Source organism: Perognathus longimembris, chromosome 3 (genome assembly GCF_023159225.1).
Source record: "Perognathus longimembris pacificus isolate PPM17 chromosome 3, ASM2315922v1, whole genome shotgun sequence".
Lineage (NCBI taxonomy): Eukaryota > Metazoa > Chordata > Mammalia > Rodentia > Heteromyidae > Perognathus > Perognathus longimembris.
Genome location: NC_063163.1, coordinates 38,022,699 through 38,043,249, shown reverse-complemented (window position 1 = coordinate 38,043,249; position 20,551 = coordinate 38,022,699). Strand labels below are relative to the sequence as shown.

The 20,551-nt window shown below is 38.2% G+C and overlaps 1 protein-coding gene across 8 annotated transcripts in view; it reads right to left on the bottom strand.

The window, feature by feature from the left end:
- The window catches only part of Dgkh (diacylglycerol kinase eta), a 159,248-nt gene that overhangs the window by 27,771 nt on the left and 110,926 nt on the right, over positions 1–20,551 (bottom strand). For all 8 annotated transcript variants that reach the window (XR_007210333.1, XM_048341303.1, XM_048341306.1 and 5 more), the window contains 5 exons: positions 17,852–17,927; positions 10,603–10,688; positions 6,958–7,057; positions 4,593–4,866; positions 2,546–2,668 (listed from right to left, as the gene is read on the bottom strand). Coding sequence is in view for 7 of the 8 variants with exons in the window: in XM_048341303.1 (XP_048197260.1) it covers positions 2,546–2,668; positions 4,593–4,866; positions 6,958–7,057; positions 10,603–10,688; positions 17,852–17,927 (659 nt within the window). In the remaining variant the exon portion in view is untranslated. The remainder of the gene's footprint in view (positions 1–2,545; positions 2,669–4,592; positions 4,867–6,957; positions 7,058–10,602; positions 10,689–17,851; positions 17,928–20,551) is intronic.

Sequence of the window (20,551 nt, the reverse complement as noted above, 5' to 3'; positions counted from 1 at the left end):
TAACTAATTTAGAAGCTATTGGAAGATATTTAAAAAAACAGTAACACTCAAATTTAATTTAAAAGTACTCTAAAACTTAATTCTCTTCACTCTCCTTCATATTAATTACAACTAACTATATTAACCTTATATTTTATTCTCTCTATTTAAAACACTCCTGTTTCATTAAAGGGAAGTAACAGAATAGCCTCTCTCTTTTTTTTTCCTTTCTTCACAGATGAGACTTCTGGGGCTAATATTTAATAAAAAAACAACTTTTGATATTCATCTTTGATAGAAAGCAGGAACTACAGTAATGACTAAAATCAATGTTCTATTCCAAGTGATTACATCAGTGTTGCCAGATACTTCATAATTAAAATATCTCATTGGCCACATGAATATACTGTACTTCTCTTATCTGAGATCTGTTCTATCATTTAAAAATGATTAGGAATTGTGCTTCAACAAAATAATAATTATTTTTTCAAAACTTCAATACAGACACACTTTTGCTACTGCGATTTGTTTCCAATAGGTTTGGCCCTTCTAATGAAAATTAAGATCAACTATGGCATCATTAAAGTCTCTTAAATCTATGTCTAGCTGACAGCACTCATCAAGTAAGTTTAGATATGGTATATAGTCTTTCCTCATCTCAAACTATTGTCTCTAATTCCCTTTGTATTTTCTTGGATGTAACCAGAGAAACATAAGGTTTGAAATCAAGTGAAAGACTGGTAGAGGAATGGAGGACAGATTGTGGTATCGAAGGGTGTGCAGTGTGGGAGGACAGGGCTCTAGGAAAGCACTTGCAGTATCATAGGGAAGACATATGAAAGGAAATCAATGGGATTTATCTTAAAAGCAGTGAAAACATTGGGGGGCAATGCACTTAGTATTATCCTTTGAGTTATGTCAGTCTTTTTGCTTTTGACTTGTTGTTTCTCAGATAGGGTCATGAATTTTTGCTCAGGCTGGCTTTGGAATTCAGTCTTCCTTTCTCTAGCTCTGAGTAACTGGGACCACAGTACCACTACCCTTGGCTTGTTCTAGACACAGGCTCTTTTGGATTGTTTGTTCAGGCGGGCCTTGAAATGCAATTCTCCTATCTCCCCCTTCTCTAGTAGCTAGGATTACAAAACATGCACCACTGGATCTAGCTGGAATTGCTTCTATTTTTTCTGAGATTTTTTAAAAACTGTTATTATAAAGGTGATATACAGAGCAGTTACAGTTATATAGTCAGGAAATGAGTACATCTCTTTTTTGGACAGTGTCATTTCTTCCTTACCTCTCTCCCAGTTTTTCCTTCCTGTCCCACCTATAAGTTGTGTAGTTCATTTTTCACATAGTGTCCAGTAAGTACCATTGCTGCATTTGTTCACCCCGTGTCTCCCTCCATTTCACCACACAAAGGTCAGTACTTGCTACCATCTATATTATATATAAAACCTGATAGTGTCCTAGTAGTGTCCTGGGCACTCACCTAGAGTAACTTAACCTCAACCACAGCATTGACACATAATTTATTATCCATATTGTAAATTAAGAAAACTACAGGGAGATTTTATACAGTCAGCTCAAGTCCATAGATAACAAAAGTCAATGAAAAAGTTAAAATAAAATCTTAATGCAAGTCTATAATTATAATGCAAGATATAATTATGTTGACTTTCCATGAGTAGTGGGTACTTACTTTCACATGAGCTCAGCTCAGTAAATGAAAAGAAAATTTGCTTTGGCAACAAATATTGAAAGTATAAGTTCATCTTCCATTGAAAATCAAAAGATAAGACAATTAATATTTTTCAAGCAAAAATATTAATTTTCTGGCAAGAATAATTTCAGAAAAGAAAGGTTGTATCAATGTCTTGTGGGCTTTAAAAGCTTGATTTTGTGACAAGCAATAACACTCTAGAAGTCAGTCAATGTATCTGAAGGACTGCTGAACCATTTTTAGGCCAAATTTTGGGCCACCAGGATCTGAAGCTTCCCCATAACTCTTAAAGAAGTCTGAGAATTAAAGTAAGAGCGGCTTAGGTGTCTCTTCCCGCTTGCTATAAGAAAACAAAGACATTTATCTTTAAATCTGCTACATTCATTAGAAGATGTGTGAGAGGACTGTAAAATAGTCTAAATTATCTGTTACTTTTGTTACCTTAATGTTTGTGAAGAGCTAAACTTGAAGGGCCAAGTTTTAAGTTTCAAAAGCTTTTTTCAAAAATAAAAACTAAGAGCTGTATACTGGGGCCTCATGTCTGTAATCCTAGCTACTTAGGAGGCTGAGATCTCAATTTACAAATTCAAAGCCAGTCTGGACAAGAAAGTCTGTGAGACTCTTGTCCCCAATTAACTACCAAAAAGCTGTCAGTGGAGTTGTGGCACAAGTGGTAGAGTGCCAGCCTTGAGTGGAAAAAGCTAATGACAGTGCCAACCCCTGTGTGTTCAAGCCCCCATACTGACAAAACAACAAACAAACAAATAAATATAAAACCACAATGAAAACTAAAAGCAAAATGGCATTGCCTTGAATTGCAAAACAGTGGTGTCATGGTTTTCCTACCAGTGAGCGGCTCTCTGCTATCATCAGCTCTAGGTTCATCCTTAGGTCCATCTGCACCTGCCCCGTGGAAATCGCAGGGCTGGCTAGCCGGTTCCCAGGGCCCAACTGTCGGCTCATCCATCACTTTAAGTGGGAAAATGAAACCCATTTGCAATAAGATACAATTAGGAAAGAAAAATTAAAACATAAAAAGTATATTCGCAAATTAATGCTATGTGGTAATAAACTTGAGGATGACTTTTTTTTTTTTTTGGCCAGTCCTGGGCCTTGGACTCAGGGCCTGAGCACTGTCCCTGGCTTCTTCCCGCTCAAGGCTAGCACTCTGCCACTTGAGCCACAGCGCCACTTCTGGCCGTTTTCTGTATATGTGGTGCTGGGGAATCGAACCTAGGGCCTCGTGTATCTGAGGCACTCTTGCCACTAGGCTATATCCCCAGCCCAAGGATGACTCTTATAAGTATAAAGATTATAAAACTAAAGTTGTTCAACTTACATATTTACCAGAATAAGAAATATGCAAGAATTTTATACAATGAAATAAAAGTCGAATTATAAGTCAACCTACAAAGGATTTTTTGGACATTAATTACTCATAATTAACTTTTTACCACCAAAATTCAAAGAGAAATACATCTTATTAATATAAAAATTAAAATGTGGTAAAAGCTTATATATACAGTTGGAAAGAAGCATAAACATTTGGTAAATTATTGATAAGATAATATTTCCTACATTTCCAATGTAGTTATTATGTTTGATTTTCTTTAGGAATTTAAGAGATTCTAATCAAGTAAAAAACATTTAAACTTTTGGAAATATTATTTGATTGTCTTATGCAAGATTAAAAATAGATATGCATGTGTGTGTCAGTACTAGGGCTTGAATCCAGGGCCTGGGCACTGTCCCTGAGTTTTTCTACTTAAGGCTAGCGTTCTACTGCTTGAGCCACACAGCTCTACTTCTGACTTTTGAGTGGTTCACTGAAGAGAAGAGTCTCATGGACTTTCCTGCCCAGGCTGCCTTTGAGCCACAATCTTCAGATATCAGCCTCTAGAATAGTCAGAATTACAGGTGTGGCCCACTTGTGCTGGATTAAAAATAGATATATAGAGCTGGGTGCCAAGAGCTCATGTCTATAATCCTAGCTATTCAGGAGACTGAGATCTGAGGATTAGAGTTCAAAGCCAGCCCAGGCAAGAAAGTCAATGAGACTCTTACCTCCAATTAATTCCAATTAAATACCAAAAAGCCTTAAGTATAAGAGCTGTTCAAGTGGTAGAATGCTAGCCTCAAGCACAAAAAGCTCAGGTACAGTCCCAGGCCCAGAATTCAAGCCCCAGGACAGCATCAAAAATAAATAAGTAAATTTAATTTCCTACCTTTTTGGGTGAGGGGAGGAGGGTGAGTACTTAGTCCTAGGAATGGAACCCATGGCCTCCTGTGTGGTAGGCAAGCTCACTACCACTGGGCTACATGTCCAGCCCTCAATTTATTTCTGAGGATTAATGTGTCATTCATACTTTAATCTTTAGTAGTAAAACTATAAATAAAATTAAGTATAAATATCTTTTGATAAACATATTTTTTCTATCATATACTATTTTTTGAGAGTGCTGAGATTTGAACTCAGGGCTGCAAGCTTGCTAGAAAGGCAAGTGCTCTACCACTTGAACCATACTCTAAGTTCTTTTTGCTTTCATTATCTTTCTGTCTAAGGTTTCATTTCTGCATCCTTCCTACCAGTCTGGACTGTAGGTCTCCTATTTACAGGGAGATGCCTCAAGGACTGGTTCCTGCCACCAGGTCCAATTTATTGGTTGGCAGAGAAATCTCACTTTTTTTGGGGGGGGGGACCTGGGTTGGCTTCCAACAGCTGAGCTGGTTTCCCATCTCTGCCTCCTGAGTAGCTAAGGTTATAGGCATAAGCCATCATGCCCAGCTGAAAATGCTTTTAAGTGTGTCCAATGTGACCAGCACAAAACCTCCAACTGCATGTGCAACAGGAATGTTGCCAACTTCTTGCAGAGCTACTTTTGTAAGCGTGTACCTTTACCGGCCTCTTCAATGACTTTCCTCACTGCCTTCTTTAAACTGTTGGCACGCAGCATTATCTCCCTGGGTTTGACAGCTTTCTGGGAGGAGGGTTTTGTGATGTCGTCCAAGAGCTGGTCCTTGCTTTCACCCAAGGACTCTTCACTGGAAGATTCCACAGTATCTTCCTCTAGGATGACAGGGCCCACGCCTGGGAGTACAGGAGCAGTCTGGGAATCTGTGTGCAAGGCTTGTAGCAGTTGTTCAAGCTTCTCATTGAGGACTGAACACTGGAAAACCAAAAAGACAGCAATGAACAAGGAATTCAAATAGATATGCCATCGGCAAATGCAATACAAGAATCTTTTATAACAAGTTCTGAGTATCTGGTATAGTCGTGAAGCAGAAAAGCATAAAAGTCAAGCTATCACCCTTTATTTTGTTTTGTTTCAAGAAGCATCTATTTCAATACTTGGTAGAGAGTGAAAGTAAAATTTAGAGGTGTTTGACTTGGAAGAAAAATTCATATATTGATGCTCACTACTATCTGTGCATATAATTTATATTTGAGATCTGTATGGTAAATTTATCTTTGAAAAATAGCATAATTCTGTGCTTGAACTCAGGGCCCGGGTGCTGTCCCTGAGCTTCTTTGTGCTCAAAGCTAATGTTCTACCACTTGAGCCACAGCACTACTTCTGGCGCTTTTGAAGTCGTTTATTGGAGATAAGAGTCTCATGGACTTTCTTGCTTGGGCTGTCTCTGAATGACGATCCTCAGCTCTCAGCATCCTGAGTAGCTAGGAATGCAGGCATGAGCCACTGGCGCCTGACTCACTTTTGCTTTTGTTCTATTTCTGAGATAAGACCTCACTAACTTAGCCTAAGTTGACCTCCAACTCTCGATCCTCCTGCTTCTGCCCCACCAGGTAGCTGGGATTATAGGCATGTGCCAACACCCTTAGCTTACACTTTTGAATTATACTTCTAGAATAATTGAGACTTCATTCCATTTAAAATACTTACCTTTGCACAGATGGTACTCTTAAAAGAATACAACAAATACTTTACCATAAAGGGGCATAGCACATCAAAAACTGTTATATAAAACATTAAAAACATTTTGATTTCTCAAAAGTAATTGGCTTATGGAACCATTTGGAGTGTGGTTAGCCTCAGCTTAGTTGAACCTTGTCAAGATGTTCAAGTGGTAGTTTACAAAGGAGTGAACAGTAGCTAAAGAATTATTGGCCCAAAGAAAGGGCAAGAAAGAAAATAGGTTGCCTAGTCCAAGTGGCTATTATAATTTTAGCTACTGAGGAGGCTGAGATCTGAGAATCAAAGTCCAAAACCAGACCCGGCAAGAAAGTCTATAAGACTCTATAAGACTCTATAAGACTCTTAACTCCAGTTAACCAGCAAAAACCCAGAGTAGAACTATTATTCAAGAGGTAGAGCACTAATCGTAAGTGAAAAAGGAAAGGGACAGTGCCCAGGCCCCGAGTTCAAGACCTAGTACCAGGACAAAAAGAAAAAGAAAATGCATTCAAAGTAAGGAGGTAAAGAAGAGAGATAAAAGAAAACCAAGAACTTGGCCCTTGGCTCCTCGGCCTTTCTTGTTTGACTGAGCTTGACAGGTTTGGGAGTAAAGTTGTTAATACTGCCCCCTAGTGTAATACTTTGTCTCCACAGTTTCCAGTCAATTTCCAGTCCCTTCAGGACAGTCAGAGCAGAAGGTGTAGTGGCAAAAATGTGACTTAGAGAGGGCTTCTGGTTTCTGAAATTCTCCATAAGTAGAATGTAATGCTTGAAACGGGTATGTTTATTTCCTTTCTTTCCCCTTCTATTCTATCAAGTCACCAATTCTTTATAAGCTCAAAGATATCCAAGTCTTGGTTTTAAATGGCTCTCCCATAAACTTAATGGAAGACAATCACTTTGAGGGTCAATAAGCTGTGATTATTTTAGCATCAGAAAGCTCATGAAGGGAAAAAAAATGAAAGGGAAAAATAGCAATGCAAGAAATTAACCTCTGCAAGAGACCCAGGACCATATATAGAGTCCAAGGAATCCAAAGACCTGTGCTGGCGGGAAATGGACATTTCAAAGTTCACTTGGAAACGGAAAGCTGTTTCTCTCCACACTAAAACCTACCTATACGGCATCTTCCTCCAAAATGTCAGTCGATGGAACTAGGATCAGCATCATAGAATTTGGTTTGTTGGATGGTTTGGGGCTATGCAGTTTTATTACACAGTAAAAGAAAACATGAACTAGAATCAAAAAAATCTTTTTTCCTCTGGCTTTAGGTGTCAAGGAAACTACCGCGCCAGTATTGGCCTTGTGGGAAAGAGTTGGCAGACCCTGAAGTGTCCCTCTTACTTTGCTAGCCACGGCTTCGGCTACCACTGCATTTTCCATCGTTCTGTCATACTCCTTCTCTACTTTGGCAACGAAGTCCTTTACAGTGTCGCAGAGAATCCTTTGAGGAAAGAAATAGTACTGTTCAGTAAACTTGGCTGATTGGCTCTGATTTATAAACATGTAAAAGTAAGCACAATTAGGTAAACTAAAAATACCTAGTTCATTGGTATATGTTAGTCCTTTTATCCACTGTGTAATATGCCTTAGATAAATTTAGGACCTTTTCTGTCATTGCTGTTGTTTATTTGTTTTTTTCTTTTTCTCCATTGGTTTTTTTTTTGGGGGGGTGTCTTTTCTTTTTATTGATACTGGGGATGGAACCCAGGACATTGCATTTGCTAGGCAATGCTCTGCCACTGAGCTACATCCCAGCACGAGTTTAGGACCTTCTAAGTGAGGATTAGTTACATGGATAAACTCTGCTCTCTGTAATTTAAATTATAGTAATGTTAAAATTTAACAAGCTTTTCTGAAACCCTTAGCAGAACACGTTCAGATACCTTTGAAAAATAATGCAGAGCCAGGTGAAAATGGCTCACACTAGTAATTCTAGCTACTCAGGAGGCTGAGATCTGAGGATCAATGTTCAAAAGTAGCCCAAGTAGAAAAGTCCTCTTATTTACAATTAATCAGCAAAAGCCAGAAGTCAAACTGTGGCTCAAGTGGTAGAGCACTCAACTTGAGTAAAACAACTAAGAGATAGCACCCAGACCTTGAGTTCAAGCCCCAGTACCAGCACACAATTGCACGCACGTGAGTTCACGCGTGTGCACACATGCACACAAACACATTATCTCCCACAACTTGCTGTTTTCATTTTGGAATCTGCAGAGGTAATAGAAGTGCATACTTACACTATCACTGGAGGAGCTACTATTCGCCATATGGGTGACCCAGTAACACACTGTTTCTAGTAAGAGAAAAAGGCTGCCTATTGTACTGTAGACTAGCATGACACTGGAACTGAGTTACAACCTTCTGTAAATCCATTCACTATCTCCCTTTAAGATAACCAATGCAATAACATACAACACTAATTTAATTTAGGTCTCATTAGTATCCAAATTCACTTGTTTCTTCTCATTATGTTTGGTTTCTTGGCAATAAAAGTAAACTATAGGAAAAAAATAACCTGTATCACTAACAAAATCCATCTTTCTAAAGTCTTCAGAGGCAGGCACTGGTAACTCACACCTGTAACCCTAGCTATTCAGGAGGCTGGGATCTAAGGACCACAGTTCACAGCCAGCGTGAGCAGGAAAGTCTGTGAGACTCTTATAAAAAAGCTGGAAGCAGAGCTGTGGCTCAAGTGATAAGGGTACTAGCTTTAAGGAAACAAACAAACTGGAACAAAAAAAAAGGTTTTGGATCTGGGATTGGATTAAAAATATTTACTAAGCAAATTATAGCATATATAAAATGGTAATCAAAAACAGCAAACATAAAAATTAGTAGAATGGTGGTCACATAAAATATTCGCTTTAGTATATTAAAGAACAATTCTTTTTATAACATCTTATTTCTCTGAAAAGCAACTTTTTCAACTTTCCATGGTTTTAGCAATCACTTCTGAAAGGTCCTAAAAACCCAGGGCAAGGTGAGCACAGTCAAATATCTACAGGGACCACACAAGTAATAGGTGGGTATGAACTGGTCTCAGGATGAGAAAGACATCATGGATTGCTGAGTCTTGGTGCAGACTGAAAATCTGTGTACATTTCTGTAACGCAACACAATTCATTAAACAAACATAAATCAACCAGCAGAAACAATCTGTTTCCCAGCTCTGCCTGTGCCAACCACTGTGATTCCCTTGCCTCAAAGCTAGTCCTTCTTTCCTACTGTTCAGCTCTGTTTCCAGTTCTGGGAATATGTCATCAAAGAGCCATGCTACACTTGTCCTTCTGCCAGTAGTAAACTTGTTTGTAATGATTTATCTTGTGTGTCCTTTTCATTACACATTAAGTATGTAAATACAGGAATGTGTCTACTTTCTCTTTCTTTGTCTTTCCTTCTTCACTTAAAAAATTATTATGAATGACAAAGGAATTGTCATTCAACAAAACAGTTTATGAATACAATGCATCTTGATCAAAAATCACCCATTTCAACATTCTCACTCATCTTCTCTTTCTATATAATAGCAGTATTTGTTTACTAAGCCAGAAGAAATTTTCAGTGGGTTTGACCCAATGCCTCCAGCTGACTTGTCTGTTCTCATGACTTCAATATAGGATGCTTCAAAATTAAATTATGAATTCCACCCAGACAGCATTTGGGAAAATAACATCAAGTAGGGTTGGCTCCAAGTACAGAATCAATTTAACTAAAATCTGATGAGTAACTTTCAATCAATTTAAATATGCTGAGAAATGTCATTTAGAAACATCTCATTGGTATTTTCCTAAACAATGTTGTATATAGAAATAATAAATTATAATGAAACACAATTTCCATTTTATAGTCACAATTTTAAACAGATCATTAGACTAATTAAAGTCTAAACTAGTTTGTACAACTTGACCCAAAGATTTCAAATTAAGCAGCAAAAACAATTCTCTTGTTGGGCACTGGTGACTTAAGTCTGTAGTCCTAGCTGTACAGGAGGCTGAGATCTGAGGAATGCAGTTCTAAGCCAGCCCAGGCAGGAACTCTGTGAAACTCTTATCTCCAATGATCTATCCAAAAAGCTGAAAGTGGAGCTGTGGCTCACGTGGTAGACACTAGCATTGAGCAAAAGAGCTCAGGGATAACACCCAAGCCTTGAGTCCAAGTCCCAGACAGGCACACACATAAACACATACACAGAAATGAAAATATATATATATATAATATCTTATGTATATTATATATGATATATAGTACACATAGCATATATCAATTATATATCTTATTATGTAGTATATTAATTACATGATATATATTATATATAACAAAAAAACCCAGAAAACATAGTATCTAAATATGCTCCATTGTAAATAAGATGCTAATGTGATTTTTTTTTTTCTGCCAGTCCTGGGGCTTGAACTCAGGGCCTGGGCACTATCCCTGAGCTTCTTTTGCTCAAGGCTAGCACTCTGCCACTTGAAACACAGCACCACTTCAGGCCTTTTCTGTTTATGTGGTACTGAGGAATAAAACCTAGGGCTTCATGCATGCTAGGCAAGCACTCTACCATTAAGCCACCTTCCCAGCCCACTAATGTGCTTTAAAAAAAAAAATCAACTCAAATTTATTTTATTTTATTCTTTTATTTTAATTTGTACTACCACTTGGGCTTGAAATGAGGACTTCAAACCCTGGCTTGGCCTTTTTGCTCAAGGCTAATGCTCTACTACTAGAGCCACACTTCTGCTTTTGGCTTTTTGCTAGTTAACTAGAGATAAGAGTCTATAATTTGTTTTCCCTGGCTAGATTTAAACTGGGATCTGCAGATCTCAGCCTCCTAAGTAGCTAGGATTACAGGTGTTTGCACCCTGTACCCATCTGAGTTCAAATTTAGTATTTGACTCTGTAAGCTACATCACAGATATTTTAAAGAAAACAATCAAAACGATGGGCCAAGTCCCCCACAGAACCATGCCAGCACTTAACTTCACTCACTTGGCAGATGATACAACCACTGCATCTTCATCAGAGTTGAGGATTTTTGTAAGGTGATTTGCAACTGAGTCTTCATAAATTGTCATCTGAAAAAAAGAAAAGAACCTAGCTCTAACATTGCTGCTGGTGGTCACACTACTCAGGAGTTCTTGCTTCAGAAATAGGGCCGTGGCATGGTACACATGAACCAGAGAAATGGCGATAAATGAAAAATGAGCCATGCAAAGCAGATAAATGAGTCCTTTTTGTGACATTCCTTTTAAGTTCTGCCGGGGTACTTTTGAACATCCATTCTCAGATCTCAACATCCTGAGTAGCTAGGATAACAAGCATGAGCCACCCACACCTGGATCTACATTAAAGTACTCTGATCTGGAGCTAATCTTAAAGTACTCTCCTAAGACTTTCAATGTTTCAAAAAGAAAAATTTAACATTATTGTAAATTACAGAGAGCAGAATTTATCTATGTATCTAATCCTCACTTAGAAGGTCTTAAACTTATCTAAGGCATATTACACAGTGGATGAAAGGACAAACTTAACAAAGACGTATTTTCAGTTCACTTAATTGTGCTTATTCCAACATACGTTTACAAATCCAAGTAAATCAACCAAGTTAACTAAATGGTATAATTTCTTTCTTCAAAGGATTCTCTGTAAAACTGTAAAGGGCTTTGCTGTACAACTGCTTAAAGATAAAAATAGACAGACAGATAGAAAAGAAAATAGTAGATCCCCTCATAAAAAATAAAACAAACAAAAGTATGTCTAGAGGTATGGCTCAGGTAGTAGAGTGCCAGCCTAGTAAGTGCAAGGTATAGCCAAAAAGTAAAATAAAATGAAATAATTTTAATCCCACCATTCAGTCTGTCATGAACAAAAATATACAGTCATGTAAGTAAATGTATCCCTTAAATACTGAAAATTTTAAATGCCAAATACATACTCTAGTCTGTCTCTCTCTATATATACTGTCATATATATGTGCATATATATATATATATGTATATGGCTTTTTCTATATGACGCAAACTTTAAAACCTCATTTAAAGAGTCCATCCTCCTGTTATGCAAAAATATGCACAAGATTTAAATAACCTTGTATCTACTAGCACCCATCAAATGTTTGCTTCAAATACATTCTAAGTCACAAGCTCAAAATCTTTTGAGTTTTTAATGTAGGATTCTGATTCGCTTCTGTCTCGTCAAATAGCTTTCAGTGCCTTTCTCGCCAATTAGTGTATTTATGAAGATGCATTTGAAGGCTGAGCACCATGTGCCTGTCTATAAGCTTAGCTAGTTAGGGAGCATAGGTAGAAAGGTATGGGTCCAAAGCTGGCCTAAGCCAAAATGACACCCTGCCTGAAAAATAACTAACACAAAAATGGGCTGGGGGTTTGACACAAGTGGTAGGTAGCCTGCCTGGAAAGCATCAAGTCTTGCAAGCCCTGAGTTCAAGCCTCAATACTACAAAAATAGATATATTTGAAGACTTAATTAATATTTTTCCTGTAATAAAGCCTTCCTACCTAGCCTCTTCTCAAAGGAACCACAGTGTTGAATCACATTCGAGTGTACCAGTAGTCACTGTGTATATTACTCCTAAATTTCTCTCTTACCTCCTTCAAAGGCAGATTATGAAAAAGCAATTTGACAGCAAGAAAGGAGAGGAACATTCACTACCAGACACATTCTATGAAGCCAGTATAACCCTCATCCCAAAACCAGGCAGGGACTCATCACGAAAAGTGGACTATAGACCGATTTCCCTGATGAACATAGACGCAAAAATTCTCAACAAAATTCTGGCCAAACGACTTCAACAGGTCATCAAAAAAATCATACACCACAATCAAACTGGATTCATCCCAGGGATGCAAAGTTGGTTTAATATATGCAAATCAATTAATGTAATCCACCACATCAACCGGAGCAAGGTAAAGAACAACATGGTTTTATCTCTGCATGCGGAAAAAGCATTTGATAAAATCCAGCACCCATTTATGCTAAAAGCCCTGGAAAAACTGGGATTCCAGGGAACATTCCTGAATATAATCAAGGCAGTTTATGACAAACCAACAGCAAGCATAACTCTAAATGGTGAAAAACTAAAGCCATTCCCTTTAAAATCAGGAACAAGGCAGGGATGTCCACTCTCTCTCCCCTGCTCTTCAACATAGTACTAGAATTCCTAACCAGAGCAATTAGGCAAGAAGAAAATATAAAGAGGATCCAAATAGGAGAAGATGAAGTTAAACTTTCTCTCTTCACAGATGACATGATCCTATACCTAACAAAATCCCATAGACTCTACCTCCAAGCTACTAGAGCTGATCCAAAACTTTGGCAAAGTTGCAGGATATAAAATAAACCCTCAAAAATCAACGGCCTTTCTCTATGCTAACGACCCAAAGACCGAGGCTGAAATCAGGAAAGCAACTCCTTTTGCAATAGCCTCAAAAAACATAAAATACCTAGGAATAACCTTAACCAAAGAAGTGAAAGAGCTCTTTGATGAGAACTTTTAAAGCTTGAAAAACAAAATTAAGTCAGAACTAAGGAAATGGAAAAACCTCCCATGCTCCTGGATTGGGAGGATTAATATAATCAAAATGGCAATATTGCCAAAGGCTATCCACAAATTCAATGCAATACCCATTAATATCCCAACACCATTTTTTAATGAAATAGAGGAAGCAATCCAAAAATCCATATGGAACAATAAAAGACCTAGAATAACAAAAACAATCCTAAGCAGAAAGAACAGTGCTGGAGGAATTACAATACCCAACTTCAAGCTGTATTATAAAGCTATAGTAATAAAAACAGCTTGGTATTGGCACAAGAAAAGGCCTGAAAACCAATGGAACAGAATTGAAGACCCAGAAATGAACCCACAGACCTAAGCCTACTTAATCTTTGATAAAGGAGCTAAAACAATAGTTTGGAAGAAAGATAGCCTCTTTAACAAATGGTGCTGACAAAACTGGTTCAGCACATGCAACAAAATAAAATTAGATCCTTATACATCACCCTGCACCAAAATCAATTCCAAATGGATTAAAGACCTCGAAATCAAAACAGACACCCTGAAAACACTAAAGGAAGGAGTAGGAGAGAAACTTGGGCTCCTTGGCGCAGGACGGAACTTCCTTAACAGAGACCCAGAAAGGCTACAAATCAAAGAAAGGTTGGGCAGATGGGACTGCATCAAACTGCAGAGCTTCTGCATGGCAAAGAACATAGCTCGCAAGATAAACAGAAAGCCCACAGACTGGGAGAAGATCTTTACCGGCCAATCAACGGACAAAGGCCTCATATCTAAAATATATGCAGAACTAAAAAAATTACCTTCCTCCAAAACTAAACCGCAAAGGACCAATAGCCCCCTCATCAAGTGGGCTAAAGACTTACAAAGAGACTTCTCTGATAAGGAAATGAGAATGGCCAAGAGACATATGAAAAAGTGCTCTACATCACTGGCCATAAAAGAAATGCAAATCAAAACAACATTGAGATTCCATCTCACCCCAGTAAGAATGTCATATATCAAGAAAACTAACACTAACAATTGTTGGAGGGGATGTGGCCAAAAGGGAACCCTACTTCATTGTTGGGAATGTAAACTGGTTCAGACACTCTGGCAAGCTATGGAGATTCCTCAGAAGGCTAAACATAGTACTTCCCTATGACCCAGCAGCCCCACTTTTGGGTATCTATCCAAAAGACCACAAACATAATCACACTAAAGCCACCAGCACAACAATGTTCATCGCAGCGCAATTTGTCATAGCGAGAATCTGGAACCAATCCAGATGCCCCTCAGTAGACGAATGGATCAGGAAAATGTGGTACATATACACAATGGAATTTTATGCCTCTATCAGAAAGAATGACATTGTCCCATTTGTAAGGAAATGGAAGGACTTGGAAAAAAATATACTAAGTGAAGTGAGCAAGACCCAAAGAAACATAGACTCTATAGTCTCCCTTATTGGGAATAATTAGTACAGGTTTAGGCAAGTCACAGCAGAGCATCACAAGGCCCAATAGCTATACCCTTATGAACACATAAGATAATGCTAAGTGAAATGAACTCCATGCTATGGAAACAATTGTTATATCACAGTTGTAACTACTTTCAACGTCCCATGTGTATCTGTAGCTTCTATTATTGATGATGTTCTTCTATCACCATCCTGTGGTTGTACCTACACTATCTCTGTAATCTTATCTGAGTATATTGGAAACCGTGTATACTGGTATTAGAACTAGAAAATTGAAAGGGAATACCAAAATTGAGAGACACAGGGTAAAATAAGACAAACAACTACAAAAGCAATACTTGCAAAATTGTTTGGTATAAGTGAACTGAACATCTCATGGGGGGAAAGGGAAAGGAAGAGGAGGAAAGGGGTATGAGGGACGAGGTAACAAACAGTACAAGAAATGTATCCAATGCCTAACATATGAAACTGTAACCTCTCTGTACATCAGTTTGATAATAAAAATGTGAAAAAAAAAAGAAAGGAGAGGAAGGTAGAACTTCAGAGTTACACACAACACTGTATTAGACCCCCAAATCAACTTTATTATTCTGCAGGTTTAAACTTCAGACATGGTATCTTTAAAGATCAGAAAAGTAAAACTACAACTTCTAAAAATAGAAGCGGGAGATGTTCTTCAGAGATTAGTTTTATTCTCTTCCCTGCAGGGTGGAAAATATTTTAAATGACTACTAATGCCATTAACAAATGAATGAATGCCATTTGATTCATTTAGTAATTTCATTAAGGGCCCTAGGAAACCTACACCTAAAGAAATCCAAGTCTTTTATCGATTAATGATAACTAAAAACAAAATTTACAAAATCTCTTTCAGAGCGAAATCAAATAATCTGTGATGTCCAAGGATGAAATTATAGATGTCACTTCTGAACCTACTTCCCAGCTGCTCACTTATCAGGGTTGGAAGTTCAGTAATAATCAGAGCAGAAATTTTTCATTGTATACCAGACTATCAAATCATGCATCTTTAATATTCTTACCCCTTTCATTGTCCTGTTTTACAGCCAGGGAGCCTGAGGCAACGGCAGCTGAGTGTTTTGTCAATTCCCTACACCCAGAGATAAGCTGAGAAGCTCTAGCTCACTTCTCAGGTATTTCAAAGGTCAAAAAGTCCAACAGTGGGTGTCAGGCCTTGCTCAGCCGCAAGAACATTTACTTCATCTGTCATCTTGAACTATGCTACCCTTTGTTATAAAAGTACATTTTTAAAAATACCAGTTTCAGGCTGGGGATATAGCCTAGTGGCAAGAGTGCCTGCCTCAGATACACGAGGCCCTAGGTTCGATTCCCCAGCACCACATATACAGAAAACGGCCAGAAGTGGCGCTGTGGCTCAAGTGGCAGAGTGCTAGCCTTGAGCGGGAAGAAGCCAGGGACAGTGCTCAGGCCCTGAGTCCAAGGCCCAGGACTGGCCAAAAAAAAAAAAAAAAAAATACCAGTTTCACTCAAAGCCCATTGCACTTAAAAAAAAAAAAAAAGAATAGCCATTTCCTTCAGGTACTTATAATTATACTCCCTCTTCATAATGCAATTACACAGAATTGATAGAAGTAAATCATCTGCCTCTATTTTATATGTTAGGAAATAGAACATTTCTGAAGTAAGCATCACTAAGTAGTCTCCCTCTCCCTCTCCCTCTCCCTCTCCCTCCCCCTCTCCCTCTCCCTCTCTCTCTCTCTCTCATCCCAGGGTCTGAACTCAGGCCTGGGCACTGTCCCTGAGCTTCTAAGGCTCAAGGCTACTGCTCTACTACTTGAGCCACAGTGTCCAATTGCTTCTTGTGTATGAGATCCGATCCCTACCCACCCTCCCAATCTTGTTCTCCTATGGGCTATCTGGAGGCTAAGCCAGGCCAAACCAACAGCCCTATTGAGCATGGGGCTTAGAGTCAACTGGCCCCAGCCTGGCCCTTCCAGCATTTTCTGAGTAGTGTACTGGAGGCAAGATACTTTCCTTTCTGGCCTGTCTCTGAACCACGATCATCAGATCTTAGCCTCCTGAGTATCTAGGATGACAGGCATGAGCCACAGTGTCCAGCTTTTCTTTTTTTCCTTTTTGGAAAGAAAATTACTAACCTTTATAAAAATGCTTCTGAGAAAAGATTTGTTTCTATAAAAAAAACAACTGATGGGTCATAACAATATGGGATAATAATGTAAGTAAAAATGTCGGAAAATGAGGCAGGAAATAACTTAATCTTCAATAGCAATTGTTCTAGAATAGTCGAGTCTTTTTTCTTTTCCTTCTAACTTCCCATCTAAAAAATCGTATATCGAAAAAAATTTTCAAGTACAAGTTTCGCTAAGTAACAGCCCCAGATATCTAGTGACCACTCTGTGCCTCAGTTTTAACAAGATCATAATTTTCTTTAGGACAAATGTTAGAATTACAAAGTAAACTTGAATATTACTGTAGGAAAAAATAAGTTACTATAGATCAAATGGTCTTAATGAGCCAGAAAATAATACTCTGGCATTCAGGCTCTGTTGTAAATCAATCCTACTTTAAGGTTTAGTAAGAATGCTAAGCCTCTTAAAACATCTAGGACTGCAGACATCTATGGCCTGCAGCAGGGTAGAAGGAAGTGAGCTGCCTTTCTTCCTTTGTTTTCTCTGGATGAACAGGCTTAACCTTGTCCTGCTGCCTCCTGGAGCAGGCAAGGTAATGAGGGAGAGAGGTGGCCTATGGTACATTTGGAGTTTGCTAAAGGGAGCTGGGATGACAGTAATCACACAGATGCTAATGGCCAGTACAGGAGATGGGTAGAAGCTAATAGGAAGCTGCTACCAGCTGGGCTACCCTGGAACTTTATTGGTAAACAGAAAATAAGCAGAGAGGCAAGAGGGGCAGGGAACTTGTATGCCAGGCAGAGAGACAAGCAAGGAAATTGCATGCCGGGTAACTTAAACACATCCACTGTGTGAATGAATCCTCACAACATTGCAGATTCACTCTACAGGGGTAGTGAGGAGGCCAGAGTAGGTGGTCTCCAAAGGCTATCCTAGATCTTCAGGAGTCTTTACTCCAGGGAAAAACTACTGGTGATCAATGATAGCATACCCTCACCAAATTAAAATGAAGTAAGCACAATGGTATTACCATCATGAATAGGTGGTCTCATCGCTCATCCCAAGATAGCTACCCCCATTTCAAAGGATAAATAGGTAAAGGATTGATCTTACATAAAATTCTTCAGGTGCTTCTGGAGGTAAAGAAGGCTTTGGTGGCAATTTGAGCTCATACGTCATTATACTCCACCTGAGGGGAGAAAATACTTCAGTATAACTGTATACACACACACACACACACACACACACACACACACACACACACACAGATACTCATCCTCCCATTCATCTGTCCATTAAACAGGTAGATGTTGAACATGTGAAAGTGACAGATATACACACGGATATTTTGTAGACTGTGGTTTTATTGTAATTTAAACTAAAAATGAGGATATGAGACTTTGATAATCTCATAAGACATTGGCTTTTTTAAATGATTTTACCATTTCTTCAATTAGTGGAGATTTCACTATTTCTCCAAACATTTAAAGACCACACATATATACTCATATATAAATACTCATGTATAACATGTATCTCATTCTTCACTAAGTGAAAAAAGAATTTTAAAAAATTATTTTCTGTTCTACTTTCCAAATAATTTTCAATGCAATTTACTAGCAAGATGATATAAGTTATTAATGTTTCCAACCTAAAGCCTAAAATAATGTCCTAGATTAAATAAATATTACATTAGTTTTGACTAAGCAAAAAATGTCAATTATAAAATAAATAATTTTTCTACATGATAAAAGAATTCCCTAGAGGAAAAAAATAAGCTACCATAGATCAACTTAAAAAAGAGTCACTACTCATGTACTAACCACTCTTGCCAATGCAGTGCATACATTTAGACATGAATTGAAAATTAGGTAAGCACCCTTCTAAATTTAAGAATGAATACAAGCACAGGATTCAGGGGGGGGAAATAGAAATAGAAAAAATACTTCAAGCAAATTTATTTCAGTTAACTATAAGTGTTAGTGTCAAAACAAATAATTTGAACTCAAATTTGGTGTCAAAACAAAGGAGTCAACTCAGGATAATCCATTCTATCTCAAATAAAGATGTTCAAAATTGGAAAGAACCATTAAGTCAGGACATTACTGTAAGACTAGCAAGATGAGTTTTACAAGAACAGCATAGTATTATAAAAGCAGTCCTATAACACAGATAGAACCCAAAGGCAAATCCTAAGTTCAATATCCTAACAGAGTTCTTGTGTCATTCAGACTAACATAATTTCAAATTTCCGAAACTTCTCCAATATACATACGCTGTTTCTTAAAATATGTAAATGTGCAATTATTCAATTATTTATGTGAAAATATTATAGACATTTATACTTAAGCATCAAAAGCCATCCATACATCTATCCATCTTTCCTTCTTTTCCATCCATTGATCCATTCATCCATCCATCCATTGTGAAACAGATAAACAATGAATGTCTCTTAAGCAACAGTGCAGCAAGCAAGCTGAGCAAGTTTGAAACCTTGAGTTCAATGCACACACCTGCATGCATGTGTGTACACACACACATACAAAGCACAGACTTTCCTAAAGAAGCACTAATATAGCACAGAAAATAAGGATGACACAAGTAGTCAAAGTACCTAAACTTGAAAATATACAAATACAGAAAACTGCAACTGAAGTCATAAAATTCTAGTTCACAGCTGGGTGTAGTACAGTGCACAGTTGTAATCCTAATTCTAGGGAGAATGATCCTAATGATTGGAGGATGATAGTTCAAGGTCAGCCTGTTCAAAAGAAGTTCACAAGACCTCACCTCAATTAATAAGAAGCCGTGCATGGTAGTGTATATACCTGTCACTCCATCTATATGAGAGGCATACATATGAGGATTACAGCCCAGACATAATGTGAGACTACTGGAAAAATATGAAAAGCAAAAGGAGGCAAGGTCCTGAATTCAAATCCCAGTACCTCCAAAATAGGCAAGGTCATCATAGTTGAATAAATTCCTCTAGTCAAAGAGTTAAAACAATGGAAAGAAATTGACCTTTACTCTGACTTTCATGCTGTAGCTCTCTCCTCAACATGGAACAGTTGAAACAGAAGGAGCTGGGGAAAGTAGCAGCAAGAGAGGAAGGAGTCAGCCAGCAGAGGAACATATCTGTGCTAGGCACAGAGTCAGAAACCGAAAGGCTGGGAATTCTCAGGGGTCTACAGTGCTGTAAGGGAGAGAGTGACTTGCTAAGGAAAGATCTCTGGAACTGGAGTATTGAGTTTGGGTTTAGATACCAGTTTTAGTACTATGAAGCTATAGACTCTTCATGTCAAAACCTCCTGAGGCCTTCTTACCAGGAAAATGGAGATGACAATTGTTTGTTCTCTCCGTGCAGTGATGACTGAATAAAATTATTAGAAGTGTCAGGCAGACAACTAACGTTATTTGTTCTTTTCTCATTGTCTGTAAAAGCCTTAATCTAAGATTCTCATAATAATGCTTTTCTGAGCCATGCCACAGTGCTTCTAAAAATCAAATAAATCAAAATGTAGAATGTTATGAGAGTGATCCCCCTCCTCCGCTTTTTTTCCTATGGTGCCAGAGTAACTGTTTTATGTTTGTTTTTTGTGCCAGTACTGAGGCTTGAATTCAGGGCATAGATGCTTTCCCTCAGCTTTTCACTCAAGTGCTCTTCCACTTAAACCAAAGCTCCATTTCTAGTTTTTTTCTGGTTAACTGGAGATAAGAGTCTGGAGGGCCTTCTTGCCCAGGTTGGCTTCTGTGATCCTCAGATTTCAGCCTCCTGAGTAGCTAGGGTTACAAGCATGAGTCACCAATGCC